At 39.7% G+C, this 17,246-nt stretch overlaps 1 protein-coding gene across 1 annotated transcript in view; it reads left to right on the forward strand.

Annotated features, from left to right (window-relative positions):
* Positions 1-17,246, forward strand: part of nkain2 (sodium/potassium transporting ATPase interacting 2) — a 102,117-nt gene that overhangs the window by 66,169 nt on the left and 18,702 nt on the right. The window contains exon 4 of the mRNA XM_026193855.1: positions 7,702-7,902. Coding sequence (XP_026049640.1) covers positions 7,702-7,902 — 201 coding nt within the window. The remainder of the gene's footprint in view (positions 1-7,701; positions 7,903-17,246) is intronic.

The raw sequence follows: 17,246 nt of genomic DNA on the forward strand, positions 1-17,246 counted from the left end.
TTGTGACATGCAACCAAGTTGTGTGGGTGGGATGTTGCCTGAGACCACCGAATGGTGGCTTCAGAGAAAGTGTGGGGGCTGCATCAGAGCCAAAGTCACACATTTTTAAAAGTAATTTATTTTATCGGGTGTTGTTAAAAAAATTCAAATAACATGAATCTCAGGACTAACTGAGATCAGTAGATGCTTTGTCTTGGTTTGACAGGGGACGTCTTCTTAAATATATGTGAGAAATCTGGTTATGTTTCACTTTAAAGAGTCAGATATTGTGCATGGCCTTGTAAGAGCCAAAACGAGCCCCTTACAGTCCATGGGATATGCAGAATTTGCATGGAATTTTTGCATTCTTCTTTAAAGTAACACCTTTTCACTTCTCACACAGCAATTTGATCATTTCTTAATATACGAATAATGATTAGCGCAGCTTTAACAATTCAGCTGTTCTGTTTCCGTGTGAAAATATTGTTTAGGGTTTCTTTCTCTTTTTTTCTTCTTCTTTGTTTTGGAATTCACAAGTATAAAGCTCTGACAGGATTCTGAATTATTCCTTAAGGTGTGGCTGGATGAAATAGTTTACTCGCTCCATGCTTCTCTTAGCAGCCCCTCCCTTTCATGAAATTATGGATTCCACCTGGGGTAGAAGCACTATAATTGGCCCACCGATCAGAGAGATTGAAGAGGTTAGAGTGACTTTGTTGAGGCATTTGATTAGAAATGGTAATAGGTTTGGTATGGTTAAGGTCAGGGTTATGATCTGGAACAGACCTCATCACTATCTACCCCCCAGCACACTCACACACAAACAATTCCCCCAAAACCCCATCCAATCTGATAGGAGAAAAGTGCTTCAAGCATTATGGGTTAAGGCCTCATCTAACACCCGTGGGAAATTATGGCAAAACAAGGCAGGGAGATGCACAGTGACTGATTATGTTGGTGTGAAATAACAGAGAGAGAGACACAGTGAGAGAAAATGACAGAAAAGTGGATACAGCCAGAGAGTGAGGTTCAGTTAAATAGAGTGAAAAATTGACTTTAGAGAGAATAAAGCTAATATCGTCCCATCACTGATTTTCTGCCCTTTAGTGTGATGATCTGCTGATCTTTGTGGTGGCCTGCTGAGGCAACTGACTGTCTGGGTGACTGGTTTGTCTGTTAGACTGTTAAACCTTTTTATTTGCTACAAAACTGCTGGAGCTAGTATGGTATGTTTAGACTAGAAAGCTATAAGGTAGCTATAAACTAATATACACTCACCAGACTCTTTACTAACCACACATTGTTAGTACCTGGTTTGACCCCTTCTTGCCTTCATAATTGCCAAACTTGCTTGTAGCATTGTTCTAAGAATATGCTGGAAACATTGCCAACATGGCCCATGTTGGTATTATGGTGTCACACATTTGCTGCATCCAAAAATCTCCTATTCAACCACATCCCAAAAAGGTTTTGTTGGACTGAGATCTGGTGACTGTGGAGGACATTTGAGTGCAGAGAACTCAGTGTCATGTTCAAGAAACCAGTTTGAGATGATCTGAACTTTATGACATGACACATTATTCTGCTGGAAGCAGCCATCAGAAGATGGGTACACTGTGGTCATAAAGGGATGCACTCATCAGACCAGGCTTGTTTCTTGCCCATTCTGATGCTCAGTTTGAACTTCAGCATGTCCTGTTGACCACAGCTCCATGCTTAAATGTATTAAGTTTCTTCCATGTGATTGTCTGACGAGATATTTGCATTTGTGATACAATATACTATTGCTTGGGGTACAAATGGGAAAAATCTACTACTTTCACCCTCATCTTATTCTGCCCATCATCCATCCAGCCAGCCATATGATATTTTTCTGATTAACTTAGAAGAAATAAGTAGGCACATTTATTAAACTGGAAATTCAACATGCTGTATGAATAAAAACAAAAACACATCGATTTTGGTTAGAACTGACTCTAAGGTATTCAAAATTCATTTTAAAGGCTTATACTTTTCCTTCCTTTTCTTTTGTTTTTTTAGTTGAAAATGTGAAAAAATATGAAATGTAATTTTTGCCTGATTGCATGTGTTGTTATTCGAGTCGTTGAAATAGTCTCTGTAGTTTCATGTCACAATGGCAGCACTCTTCCCCTGTTAACTGTAAGACCATCAGAGGAACGACCACTCTGAATGGTCTCCCCCCCCCTCTCCCTCTTGGGAGATGAAGACAAAGGAAAATATGAAGGTGGGAAATTGAGGGGAAATTGAGAAAGACTGAAGGTGTGGGAGGGGGTTGGAGTGAAGAGCGGAGGCAGAAGGAGAAAAGTAGAGGTGGAGAGGAAGGTGGTGGAAAAAACAGATCTGGTTCATTGAAGCGGCACTAGCCCACAGTCAGAGACAAAGACCTGAGAGCATGAGTGCGTGATCCTTAACTAGAACACTGGAAATTATAGACTGTATGTGCTATTGCATGTGTGTGTGCCAGAGAGAGAGGGGGATGAGAGACAGGAAGAGAGGAGGAACAATATAGGGAGACTAAGAACAGCCAGAATGGTGCTTTGTACATGCACACAGACATACACACTGGGTTAGAAATATTAATACAGCTTCAGCCAGGGGTTTTGTTTAGGCTTGCAAGCCAAACAGCCCATTCATCACCACACAGATCTCAAGATTATTTTGGAGCTGCAGCTTCATCTTTTTACTGGGTTAAATAGTGCACTGATAAATACATTCCTCAAGTTCAATACATCAATGCCAGTGCAGGCTGCAATTTAATTGTTTTGTGTTCTACTGGTGAACATGGAGTAATCTTTTTTTTCTTTTTCGCCTCCCAGTGTGTTGAACAGGTTGTGAACTCTAAAACTCTTAATATCTGCATTATTTATGGGTTTGGAAAAATGAGCTTAATCTCTAATGTGTCACATTTTCTCTTCCTGTGGTGGTGGAGCCTTGTTGAGAGAGCTCACTGCAGCTGGATGAATACAAAGGGGATAATACGCTTTTTATTATTAGTTCCAGTCTGGGGCCGAGCTATATTAGAAATGCTGTAACCTTTGTGATACACATGCACAAAATCCTGAAACAGGGCTCAATAGAAAAAAGAGAAAACAGAAAAGTCTCTTTTTTGTTTATTTGTTTGTTTATTTTGGAGGAGTATTACCACATAATTTCATAATGGCTCTGCTTTAGTATAGTTGATTTTTTTTAGGTGATTAGCTTAGGTTAGCATGTACGCGTAAAACTGAGGGAAAACAGTTATCTTGGTTCCTTCTAAAGAAATATTAAAATACATATCAAAACTTAAAGCTCACTAATACATATTTCCTGTTAACATTTATTAACTTAGAGATTTTGTAAGGTGGGTTTTCTTAGCTCAGACTAGCTAGGCTAGCTGTTGCTCATTGCTAAGCTAGTTAACCTTCTTCTGGCTACAGGAACCAGTACAAGAACCAGCATACACTAAAAAAATGTAATGGAGTAATGGACTTTACAATGAGGTATAAGGAGAGCTAGACCCCCTCCCTCTCATTTCCACCCATGATTGCATTAATATTACAGTACAGTAGAGCTCAAATTGACGTCCACTAGTTAAAGAATTATTCATTCATTTTTTTTCTACTGACGTTTCAGAAAATCTTTTATATGAAGAGTTTGTAGCCTTGAACCAAGCTAACCAGCTGTGGGGTGAATCATGAGTAGAAAAATATTTGATTTGGGGAAAAAAAGTCAATAAATAAAATAATGGAAATTTTTTAAAAACAAAAAGTACAAGACAGCATTTGTAGTTACTTTTATTGGTGAAAGAACTGTTCGTCACATAATGAATTGCAAACAGAGTCCAAAGCGAACGACTTCCACCCTTCTCTGATTGAATCCTTTTTATCATCAGTGTTTTTTATGGTTAATGATAATACTGTGTTGTAATATCTTTGGATTTTTTTTTGTGTTTGTGTGTGTACAGTAACGCAGTGCCCCCTATGTGTACTAAAATATAGCTCAGTTATGGATGTGGTATTGCACTTCGAGCCTGACTCGAGTCACCGCTCGGGCGGTTTCTGGAGTTTCACAAAAGCAACCAGCCAACATAACCAATTAGAGAGGTCACTGTTTTATTTCAGGATTAGGTAGAGTAGTTGTTTTCTGTAGCACTGTGAATAAAATGATTGATGTCACACGCATACTATCAATTCATAACGTGATAGCTTATAGTAAATATGGTTTTGATGGTCGACATAATTATGTGGCTCATAATTAAAAGCCCTTTTGGAGAATATTAATGGGATTTTTTACTTCCAGAACCTCACTGCTGACCTCTTTTTTGGGGAGGCAGCAGGGGGGACATTGAAATTTTGATGGCCAGGGGCAGTACCCCCCAGGCCCCTGGCCCCCCTTAACCACACCCTTGCTGCAGACTCATATTTAACATACAGATATAGGAATGGTATCAATTTTCTCATCAGATTCTCACAAGGTCCAAAACAATAAAATAAAATAAAACTTTTCTTAAAGTGTCTAAATATTCCTTGTTGAATATAACAAGCAAGATTAACGGCTAAAATCGATGTCTGAGAGGATGCCATTTAGAATTAGACATGACTCCTTTTCTTTCTCAACGTCAGTTTTCTAAAGGAAACATTTCATATATTTTATAATCAAAGCTAAAAAAAGTAAAGCTTTTTCCAAACTACTTTTTGTAAAATGTATTTCCCTTATCTAAAATTAAACACCACAGCTCCTTCTGTTTGCTCATTCCCCGAGTGGTTAGCGATTTAGCCAAACTAATTTAGCCAAGCATCTTAACGCATTATTCTTGTCATGTCCATAAATGCTTCCTTCACAGAATGAGAAGAGTTGGCATCGCATTCTCTCGGGTCTTCATAACATTTTGCCAAATTCAGCCTTTTAACGAGAATTACTTGTGATTTGAAAATGCCTGTTATGAAAGTACTGATGGATGATGCTGTGCTGGAATCATTATTACCTGTTTCCCCAGCATTTCAGCAGGTGTATAGAGTGAGAGGAGCATTGACGGAAACGGGGGGGAGGGAGGAGGTGCGAAGAATGAAGAAATATAGTGAAAAAGAAGAAGACAGAGAGAAAGCTGCGGCGACGCAGTGACAGGCACGGGGAGAGTGATGGCAGAGAGGGAGCAAGAGAGAAAATTAGAGAGATTTTACTCATTAAAAAGAGGAGCACAACAAGGGGAGATGGCATTAATCAGAGCTCTGCGCTAATGAGGCATTTACTCATTATGCTGAAATAGAGAGAGGCCACGGAAAGAAGAAGAATAAGAAGGGGAGAAAAGGGGGGAAGGGGGGTGAGATCACAATATAAATGAATGGAGAGAGAAAAAGAGAGAGCAGGAAAAAATTAAGTAACGGTACAGAAAGAGGTGACAGAGCCAAGTGCGGATGTGGTGGGAGGTTAAGAGGGACAGGCAAGGACAAGATAAGGTGGGATATATGGAGTAGAAACAGGTAATGTAAGAACAGGGTTTCTATTTAAAGCTCTCTTTAAGGATTTATGTGCTTCAATAGAAGTGACTTTAAATGCAGACAGTGTACTTATGGGACTGTTGTGAGGATGCTATGTAGACTTTGTTTCATCTTCTTCTTGGGTAACATCAAACCACAATAGGCACACTTTCTTGCAACAAAAACTAATAGATTTTTTTTTCTAAATCTGAGTGGCACACACAAGAAAATCGGTTTTATGATGTTTTTTTTTCTTTCTATATCTTAGTATAAAGATTTATGGTGCTTTTAAAGAGCATTAGGGCCTCTCATTCGGCTAATGGCGAAGTAACACATGGACAGACGCCCGTGTGGTTCGCATGGTTGTCTGTTTAATGATCTATGCCTCCTCTTGCTAAATGGAGTCGTTAATATGTGCATTGTTTAATCCGAGACGACAATCATAGCTGATTCATTGTGCGTCTTTGAGGCTTTTAGAAAATGTAATGACGAGGAGCCTCTACAGATGCTCCACACTGGGCCCGTTTCAGCGTTGCTGAACTGAAATGACTTACCACAGAAAATGTAAAAGTTTAGAGTTTGTTCCATCAGTGAGGGGACTATTCATGCTTATTTGGACATAAAGTGTGACAACTGCTTTCTCTGTTTTAGGTAATTAACAAATCTGTACGATATAAGGCAATCCTGCCTCATATGAGTACACGCTATCAGACTGTAGCTAGTGGCTTTGTGATGTTGTGCAGTTATGTAGGTAAAATGCTGACGTCAGCTGCTAGCACGCTTACCGTGTTCTCTTCTTGCAAATTAGCATTACAGTAAGTTGCCGTTTAACTCTAAACACAAAGTACGACACAACAGTGGTGCAGTTAGAGCTGGAAAGTTTTAAATCAAAGTGGCAGCGCAGTAAAGGTCTGCGAGCGAAAGTCATCCGGAGATGTAGAAACCTGCTGCTGATGCTAGAAGAAAAGTTAAGGAATCGCCAGTCATTAGGGCTCTTCCACTCAAATGAGTTTCTGCAGTTTTATGGAAATACATGGCAGTATGTGAAAAGATAATTAAATCTGGGTCAGAGTGGTATAGTGAATGATGTTGCTGACATTTATGGAGCCACGTTGGCAGTGCAGCTATAAACCCCCACAGTAAAGTTAACGCTCTAGTGACCCTACCATAAACCTAACCTTAAGTTTCAGATCATAAAAAAATGACTTTTTTGTGTGTGTGCATGTGTGGTTTGGGGCCGGGGGGGGGGGGGGGCTTTTAATGTGTTTTAGTGAGTATTAGTGAATATTTATTCCTTCGTCCCATGATTAGCAAGGCAAAAATCACAGATGCTAATTACTGATAGGTTGGTTCTGATTCTGGTTAAGTTTCCAAGTCATCATTGTCATAGTGATAATGATGACAGTAGCTGCATGTGCACAATTCACATCCAGGCCCAGAATCACTGGAATGACTTTTTATTAGGTACGCCTTGCTAGCACCAGATTGGACTACCTTAACTCTTCGTGGCACAACAAGTTGCTAGAAACATGGCTCTGAGATTTTGATCCATGTTTACTTGATAGCATCACACAGTTGCTGCAGATTTGCCGGCTGCATATCCATCATGCAAATCTCCCACTCCACCGCATCTCAAAGGTGCTCTATTAGATTGAGATCTGCTGGCTGTGGAGATCATTTGATTACACTGAACTCATTGTCATGTTTAAGAAACCAGTTTAAATGATGCTCAGCTCGTGCACAGGAAGAAAATATTTCCACTACGAAGCAGGATGGTTCCACGCTTTCATGTTGTTTATGCCAAATTTGCCCTTTTCTCATCTCTAAAAGATGGCTGTGTGGGAAAATCCCAGCAGATCAGCAGCTTCTGAAATACTCTGACTGTCTGCCCGTCTGGCATTTGCAACCATGCCACGCTCAAATTCCCTTAAAATCACCTTTCTACCCTACTCTGACGCTCAGTTTAAACTTCAGCAGGTCGTCTTTACCATGCCTACATGCCTAAATGCACTGAGGTGCTGCCATGTGTCTAAATAGACATATGCATCAATGAGCAGCTGAACAGGTATACCTAATAAAGCTGCTGGTGAGTTTAAATCTAAATCTTAGATCAAACCTCTCTCCTTACCTTTCTGTCTAGCTCTCAGGGTGCGACATATTCAGACGGCCTCTTCTTTGCTCCTTGTTCGTGTTCTGTCTGAGGATGTAATCAACCTCTTTCTGTCTGTCTCTCTCTGTTTGCCAGGACTCTGACCTTGTCCTGACATTTAACCTGTCCATGCACCGCTCCTGGTGGATGGAGAATGGCCCAGGATGCAGGGTGACGCCCATCACCCCTCCTCCCTCCTGGGCACCCGAGGACCACCGATATATATCTATATCTGGCTGTCTGATGGATTTTCAGTTCATAGAGGTGGCTCATTCCTCGCTGCAGATACTCCTGGCTGTAAGTACTTGAGATGAATAAGTACAATGCACTGTAATTTCAAACTCAAGTGCCTGCATGTAGTAGACATACTCGGGGTTTATTGCTTTAAAAGGCAGTCATGACCTGCTGGTACTGTAGATACAACTGTAGCAGTTTAGAGCCGACTAAATTTGCCATAATTATGAGGGGAACATCAGGCAGCCTCCAAAGGAAAAACCTAATGCCTGTGCATTGAGTGGGCCTGCGTACAGGTGGCTGCATTCACCTATGCTTAACCTGCAACTTCGCACCACGAGAACAGTAAGGCTCTGTCCAGTGATAGCTGGTCAGTACTGGTAAAGAATATTTGGAGATAAGGAAATGGATTTAAATGAATGCAGCTGTCCACCATTAACTCTTCAAAAGTGTGTTAATCCTGTCCTACCTAGCAGATTCATCCATTCTTTTTGCATTTGGTACCAGGCCGCGAGAGTTGAGGCTTTATGGTTTTCAGGGTTTTTATCGTTAACTTGGTTTCCCTGGGTCTTTTCCCGTGTTGTAGTTGGGTGTCTTATTTTGAAAGAAATATTTACGCATTACCATAGCGAGCAGAGAGGAGAACGTTACTCTCAATGTTGTTGGCGCATTTCAGGAGGACGCTGGTAATAATAATGTTACGCAATTACACAGTGAATTCGCGTTTATTTTTATATTTACAAAATACCACAGTTTTTGCCTTGGTCATATCATTTTATTTTGTTGTGTTTATCCGCCACACCTTAAAAGCCAGTCCGTGAAAATATTGTCTGTCATTAAACCAGACCGTGGCGCAAAAAAGGTTAGGGACCGCTGTCTTAGAAAATTAAGTAAAATGAGTTAAACCATCATATTTAAGGGTGTTGTTAGATTAAAGTACATCGAGCCTTTCTTGTTTCCAACCATAAATAAATCTTTTTGATCATAAATAATTACATGGTTCTTTTATTTGGCTAAAAAGAAAAAATGTGTCTATCTCTGCATTAGTTTACATGTCCAGGTAAGTATTAACATATGCGGCAATTACATCCTAGGCTTTGTACTTTTTTTGTCTGTGTATGGATATGTGACACGGTGCTTTTAAAATTGCAATTATTCAAATTATATTCGGCTATAAGTTGAACGTATTCTAAAGTGTACCACAGCCATGACAGCTCCTTTGTCTGCTGCAGCGGGTTGGGCCTTTTTAGTACCTGTTTTAGACTAAAATGAGTCTCCATTAAGTTAATAACTCATACCCTCATTAACATAGAATAGGCTGGATAAGCTGCTTTAGAAACCGTTCCTCTATCTCGGTTTTCTGCCTGTCTCTCTGTTTTATTTCATTTTTGCAAACGTGATAGTTTTCCTCTCTGTTTCTCTCTGCCCTCAGTATTTCTTCCTCTCCTGCACTGTCAAACTGTGATAATTAGGAGGATCAGAAGAGAGAACATACAGAGAGAAGTAAAAAGCGAGAATGAGGGAGGCCTGCCACTTCTCATATCAGTTTCCTCTGTACTGTAGCTCTGTTTGTACACATACATTCAAATAAGGAAGTGCACGCAATAAACAAGTCAGAGCTTTAATGCCACGGCCGTGCATCATTACGCCAACAAAGAACAGGGAAAAGGTTTCGGAAGCGAGTGACTCTCCGTCTTTTCGGTTTCATTCTGCATCTCGCTCTCTTGCAGTGCATGACTGTCCCCTTCTCATGCCTACTCTGTGTCTCTCTGACAATCGATAGTGGTGCTTATAGTGTGGCTGAGTGCCAAGCCGCCGCACAGCTGTACCACTGTCTCACTGTAATTGGTGTGTTGAAACACTGTCATGCTCCATGAGCACAAACTCAACAGTCTGACAGGTTCACCAGGCGACCGCCAGCCTTGTTTGGTGTAATTGACTAAGTGTGGGTTAGAGTTTGCTTGAATTACACCCTAAACTAAATGACTGGTCGTTATCAGGTTGATTGTCTGAATAACCAATGCTTGGCACATAATCCAGCATTGGTCTGTTGGTGTCATTAAAGCTTCGTATTTATTGTTACTTCCTTTTCTGGCACAAAGGCTTTCTAACATGTGACTAACATTGTGAAAAAGGTGTCTTATAATCGAACTATATTGTTTTGCAAAAATCTAAATGGGACTAAACTATGGGCCAGATTTATGTATGCATTGCACTTGTGCAAACTGGGTTTTGACGTTAAAGAAAATTACTGTTATAAAAGAATCATCTGTATTTAAAAAAAGAGCGCAGGGTTACATGTAAGAGATTTTTCAGACTGACTCTGTTGGATTTCTAGGAGCATCTTTCTCAAGGGGCAAATTATAAAGCAGAGAATATTTAAATCAAGCACGCAAACTGAAACATTTGCAATGTGAAGTTTACTCCTTACTTTCTTACTGCTAATAAACAAATTATTATTGAGTATCATTATGATCTTTTTCCTTGATGTTTATGGCATCTCAAGCTCCCATAACATTAAAGAGTCATTAACGAAAGGCAAGAGCATGAGCCAAAAGTTCAGAAAGAGTTGAATTACATTTGTAAACTCACCTGTTTTGAAATGTCCTACTTTATGACACATTATTTAAGTGGCAAAGCATGTTTGAAAGGTGATAATGATTGGGGGTGTGCATGGATGATTGGATGACATTCGACTGAAAAAGAGCTCAGAGGACCTCATTAAAGAAAACACCAAAAAATGAACATGAACAGGTTAATCTCATTATTTGCTCTTGTCAAGTTTGAACTTACACACCCCAGGTGATTGGATCCTGGAGCAACGTTAATGGTGCTGGATCAATACTAACAGGTAATATCTGACAACCTGACAAAAAGGGGTAATGCTTGTGTTTTCAAGAATTAAAGGCTCTCGTGTTTCGATGGTGGGGGGAATCTAAATGTAGACAAGTCTGGACAGTGTGAGGAAGACAAATAGCCACTGAAGCATTGCAGCTGTCAGGTTCTTCAACACTGCATGTTTTTGTTTGTCTGGGTGGTTAGTTGGGTGTGTGATGGACTAGTTTGCTTTTCTAAGTGTCTCGCAGCAGTTGGATTTTCGTCTCCAGTTTACTGACTTCATGTGATGTAACAACTGTGACCGCAAATCTATTTTAGTTTTTTTTTCTCCCTACAACAGATGAGAATATTTGTCTCATAAGAAAACAACTCGTTCCACAGTCAGTCTCGTTGGGCTTTGTCCCATGGTTCATTTATTTCATAAAGTGTATATGATAAATCGTTAATTGGTTTGCTGCCTGACTTTTACAGTGAATTACTGTGTTAATTTTGAAGAGTGGACTAATTAGCTTTCTAAACTTTCAATTCCTTTACAGTTTGTTCCACAGAGTGAATATCAGCTGTACTGACGTAGAGCATAAGGCTTCTCCGGGGAGAACTGGAGCGTGCTCAGTGAAATGTAGGCCTTCAATCCCAGACGATAGTACAGTGGGGAAATGCACGAGCGTTACTTCTTTAATTACGTTTTTTTTCCCCCTCAGCGCTATTGTACATCCTAATAGCACAAACAAAGTGATAATTATATTAAACAACATTATCTAAGAGGCTGTCTGCTGGCTCCGTGGTCTAAAGTGCATGCCTGCAAGTAATTTCAGTGATTAGCATAACTTCATCTAAAGTGGAGATACTAATCAGTGAAATCACCTACTGTTGTTTTTTGTTTTCTTTCTCTGATTGGGAGGAATGGCTGCATATAGCCTGGTCCCCACACACAGCTGAGTAACCCTGTCTCTGAGACATAATCGACTGATGAAAATTACCATTAGCTATGTCGGCTTGTTTGCATGTTACAACTCTGCACAGAGAATATGCTTAAATCAGGAGCACTTAAAACCAGGGAATTGATTTTATCTTTATTCTTCACTTTGAGAAAGAGACTGGGCATTTATTATTATTATGATGGACTAAAACACTGTTTTGTTAACCGTGTCCAACATGTAATAAATAAATACACTAACTGAATTGGCATTTATGAGTAATGTAATAAATGACACAGAAAACCAGATTTAAAAAAGTTATTTATCCTGTTTATTTATTAGACAATTTAGAGCAGGGATGTCAAACATGTTTTAGAATTTGGGCCACATACAGCCCCAGTTTGAGTTCAAGTGGGGTGGACGAGTGAAACTCCCCTTTCTGTCATTGTAAAGAAGTTTAACTCTTTACTCTTTAACTAGACATTTAGTCCTCACATATCTTCATTTAAGAAAAAAATTGAACAATTTCAACAGTATGTCTCAATTTTTTCATAATAAATAAATGCTACTGCAGTAAATGAAAGAAATTTGTCAGCCCAAGTCTTTGGGGGTAAATTGTAGTGAATAAATATGTGAAATTACAGGAAAAAATCTGGTAACTAATTGCTGAGACTGTCCTGTAATTATAAAAAAGAAAGTTTATCTGTGGACCCACTGTAAATTATGAAAAAATTTCTATAGCACAAGACAAGAACTTTTCTCTCACTGAATTGTTTATTGGTTACCTAATTACACAGCATTATCATTCCCGACGCGTAACATGCCGACGATTTGTCACAACCCTAGGCGTCACATAGTAACGCGAAAGGTACCCTTCCGCATCCTTATGAAACGCTCTCGGTTTTCAGTTGAATCAAATAGAAAGCTGCTCACAGCGGTAAGACACACTTAGAGCAGAAGCTCTAAGCCGTCTATTCCAGCCCTAATCCTAACCTTAACCATCACCTTAACCCTATCACATAGTGTATTCCAAAGTAATTCAGGATCTGAAAGTGAACAGATTTAACGTACATAATGCTTTGTTAGGTTGATTGTAAAACGCATGTATAGATTTATTCCAACCCGTTCTCATGCCTATCGACAATTTGTCACAGTCGTCTGTATGTTACGCGTTGGGATGAGAACGTGTTGCTAATTACTTTGGTTTAGCTTTTCCTGGGCTGATTCTGGCCCCCGCACCTTATGTTTGATACCCCTGATTTAGAGAGCTCACTGCTGCCAGACCAGTATGTCTACTGAATATCAGATTGGTACAGCACTGCTTTTAGGTTAACACTGCGCAATATCAACAGTCAGTTAAATATTTTGTGCTCCCAATAGTTCCAGAGTGCTGCGCTTGGCAGGTCCATGGCATGGTACCCAAAAAAGCTCTGTGAAAATGGACTGTAACTAGTAGTTTCAGTATGATCTATCAGACAGCTGTAGAGTTTTTCTCAGCCTTCATCTTGTGAAAGTAATCCTTTGAATTACAGGTTATTTTAAGGTGGAAATTATGTGACATTGTCAGTGGGATCAAACACAATGACATGTTAGGGTCAAGCTGCATTCACGGGTCGTGCTGCACGTTTCTTATAAGAACAACAAACTATAATCCTAAAAAACATATTGGAAATTGTGAAAACATAATGCAGAAATAGAAACAGAGTTACTAGAGCCAAATACCAGTAGGAAATCTGGCAAATAATGTGAATGTGAAAATTAGATGGTTTCTAAAAACTAAGAAAAGACCTTGTTGCTATCCATGCACCGTGTTGTGCATGAAATTTTTTAGAAGTTTCTCGTGTGACATCATGCACGGATTGTTCCAGAGTCAGCCTGTTTGCTTGGAACCGAATTTATTTGATCCTACATTGTCACCATGATGTCACCCTGCTGTAGTGGCAGCACAAAGTCCCATGACCGACAGAAATAATACCAAAATGGCAGCTTGTCCAGGGAGTAAACGGTGAGTGTAGAATCACAGTTGGTGGTTACGTGTCTGTTTGTCTTTTTAGGTGCCTTGCCGAATAGTATTGGCGAACATGGTCCTCCAGGATGCCCTGTCTCTCACACAGTGCAGCAGCTCATTTGCTTTCTTCATCCAGTCTTTCATTCCGTCATCATTATATTGCATTCCTGCTCTTATCATAATGTGTCCAAAGAATCCTCCTTGTTTCAACGTGGTCTTCTGACACAGTGTTCTTTTGGTCTTGTATGTATGATATTGTCATCCTTCTCCTGATGAACCACATCTCTGTTTTCTTGATGGTGTCTCTTTTTTTGGTTTTTGTTTTGTTTAAAACAAATTAAGTATTAATTAAAGCTGTAAATTTTCACTCCTGCTCTTGGTGACAAAATATAATACACCACACCCTCGCCACACCCTCAACTCCCCCAGCATTTGTTTAAGTTTTAGAGGACATCATCAGCACGTAAATAGATTTAATCCAATGGATGCGACATCTTCGTCACAACACAATTTATCTTCAGTACAATTCCACAGACAGCTGTAATGGATTTGCTCATTGGAGATGAATTCATTTCTCATCAAAGAGCAATACATCCACAACACAAGGCAAGATTAGCAGACAAATAGACAACAGCTCTATCGTTAAGATTCAGAATGAACACTGTGAATGTTATGAGAATAAAGCAACAGTGAATGGGAGGGGTAATTGGTGGTGGTGGTGGTCATGTATTAACCTGCGGATCTACTCAGCTGGTTTAAGATCTACTTAAAAAGCACTGTGCTTCATGCAAAATGTTAACTCCTCTTCATTTCTGGTGTAGAACTGACTGCGTCACTGGGAGACTGACTTATGCATGCACGTCCATGGCATCTGTCCTTGCTTTTCTAACAGGTCTCATCCCGTGATGGTATCAGTGAATTATTGCTCTCAGGCCATGCAGAACGTAGAGTTTCCATCCTTAGCGAACACCAGCTGCTTGACATTCAACTAATTTCTCCCTGCGCTCCGTTCAAAACTTCCAGGTGTTATCAGAATCACTGCTAAGGGAACATTTGGAGCATCATGATTGTAGAAAAGTATGATGATTCACTTATCTTCCTTTTGTCTAATGGGATTTCTTTGCCTGCGTAGCACACAGCGGCAATGAAAGTGATTTTAGCAATGTGGCAATGTTCCTGAGGATTTTGGCCTGTTGAAAGAAAAACAAAGACCTGGTAAAAGTTCAGATATCCTGACAATGCACTGCCACTGACATTTACTTTTCCTTTGGCGCCACTAGAGGTTGATATTTGTGGTTTTCCATATCATTTCTCACCCCAGCTCACAGAACCTCTCATATAGCTGTAGACTCTTAGTGCAAGATTTATTAAGCAAGAGCCCGGAAAAAGTGCAGATGGAAGTTGAAAGTTCTTTGGGTGATCCACTACCATCTATGATCACAGATGGAGCTAGTTTATTCAAGTGATAACAACCAAAATCTAGCAGGAGTTTCTCCAATTAGCAGATTGTAAAGCAGACAGACCAACTAATAACACTTGCACAGCTTGCTACTTATAATCTGACAGACACAGCTAAGTGTTTGCTTAGGTTTTTGCTTATGAACAGCATGAATAGAATGGTGGACAAAATCCTCCATCAGGGGTGTTTTGACTCCTTCTCTGGCTAATTTCTGACATCTCAAATTTCAGGATTTATACGTAGAAAAGCGGCTTCACTGCAAACAATTTAGCCATTTAAAAGGAACAGAGATATGCAGATATGGCTCTAAACATTTGAGCTATGAGCTGCTCTTAAACTGTTATTATGCACTTGTACTTATAACCACTACCAGGATGATGTCAATAGAAAATTAGGTAAGACATGATTTTTTTTTCTGTATCAAATAATGGTGCAATTAGCTGGAAATTGCCAACTGCAAGCCTTGATATTCATGTTGTATGACTTTTCTTTCTCTTCTTTCCATAAAAGAGGAACTCATGAATGGGAATCTACAAATACATGTGGAGCTCACTGCACGTCTTTATTAAATATCATTAGTAAATCTTACATCCTATTATTTTGTACTTTGGGTTTATTTGCAGATTAGTAGTATTGACAACTTCACACTTAACAATCACACCTGTGGGTAGCTGAGTCCAGGCCTTGCCAGATAATGGCATTTACCATCGCAACACCCCATTTCATTCTTACTTCATTTAATAAATTAATTGAATCATTGTTAACATGGACTAATCTGTTATAAATGCCAAATGGGAGCCGTAAAACAAATACACCAAGAAGAAGAGTTGAGATTGAAAACATGCACGTGCATGTGTATCAGCCACTCACAGACACTGTGAAACTAGGAGGTGTAACTGCAGTGCAGGAAGGCCACTTTGCCATCGTTATCATTGCAAACATTTGTTCAGAACACTCTGTTCAAGCTCTAAAGGGGAGAAATGTTGCAGTCAACTACATCGAAGCGGGAAGAACATGCATATCTCACAATTTATCACCCATACCATTACTTTTCTCTACCTTGGAATAATGCAACTAGGTTTTACGGACTTACTGTTGCATAACTAACTACATTTGCAGTGTTTACCATGGCAACAGGCATTTCGATAAACGGTATGTTTAAGAAATGGGATAAACTCCTGCCTCCTGGGATTGCATGCGCCCTTGTGCTCATAAAACCTAATAAGAATAAAGGGCTTCTGCTCTGAGTGAGGTGCACGGTGCTGTGCGGCGAAATGGTGAAGCTGTACAAGTTATTGCTTGTCAGGCTGATCAGGGGCAGGGATCCTGTCTGAGTTGATGCTGAAGTGGTGCTTTTTCCATTTCCACTCGTCACACTGAACATCGCTCAGTAACTAGGAAACCTAAATCCACAGACAAAATGAAAAAAAGGAGCCAGAGTCTGTCTGAGAAACCTGGGGGTATAGCTCACTAAAAGGCAGAAAGCATGTACTGTGGAGAAGCTAAAACACCGTATTTCTTTCTTTTTACAATCCCCGATAAAAAAAAAAGTTGATTTTAGAGAGGCCTAGTTTCTGAGAAGTAAAGATGGGCAAGGTTTTACCAATCTGCAAAAAAATTGTGTCTTTCAATTGTTGAACACTTTCAGAATAATGTTCTTAGTGGATCGCGGGTGCTGAACTGGTCGGCCTGCAATCCACTAAGCCCAGCAACTACTCTTATCAGTTCCCAGATGGTTACAGACTGTCAAAAAGAGGTGATGCTACAAACTGCTAAACATGGCCCTGTCCCAATGTTTTGGAGACATGTTTAAAATGACCTCTTTTTTTCCTTAAAATGGTACATTTTCACAGCTCAAACATTTGATGTGATTTCTATTTTTGTTTGTGAATAACATAGGTGTTTATGAGAGTTGCAAATCATGCCATTCAGTTTTTATTTATACACACACCTGTTTTGTAATTGTCTGTAAGTTGTATCTTACACTGATAATGTGTTTCTAGTTGGTTGCTATTGGCACTTTTTAATCAAAATCTTAGTCAAAACTAAAAATGTGGTTTGGAAGTGTTTGGCCCTGCAAAACCTAAAATAACAAATATGCTATTTTCCAGGGTTCATGAGCAGGAAAGTCCAAATATAACTGCAGGGATCAAACATAGACACACCCAGAACTCCAGCAATAAAC

The sequence above is a fragment of the Astatotilapia calliptera genome, chromosome 15 (genome assembly GCF_900246225.1).
Source record: "Astatotilapia calliptera chromosome 15, fAstCal1.2, whole genome shotgun sequence".
Classification (NCBI taxonomy): domain Eukaryota; kingdom Metazoa; phylum Chordata; class Actinopteri; order Cichliformes; family Cichlidae; genus Astatotilapia; species Astatotilapia calliptera.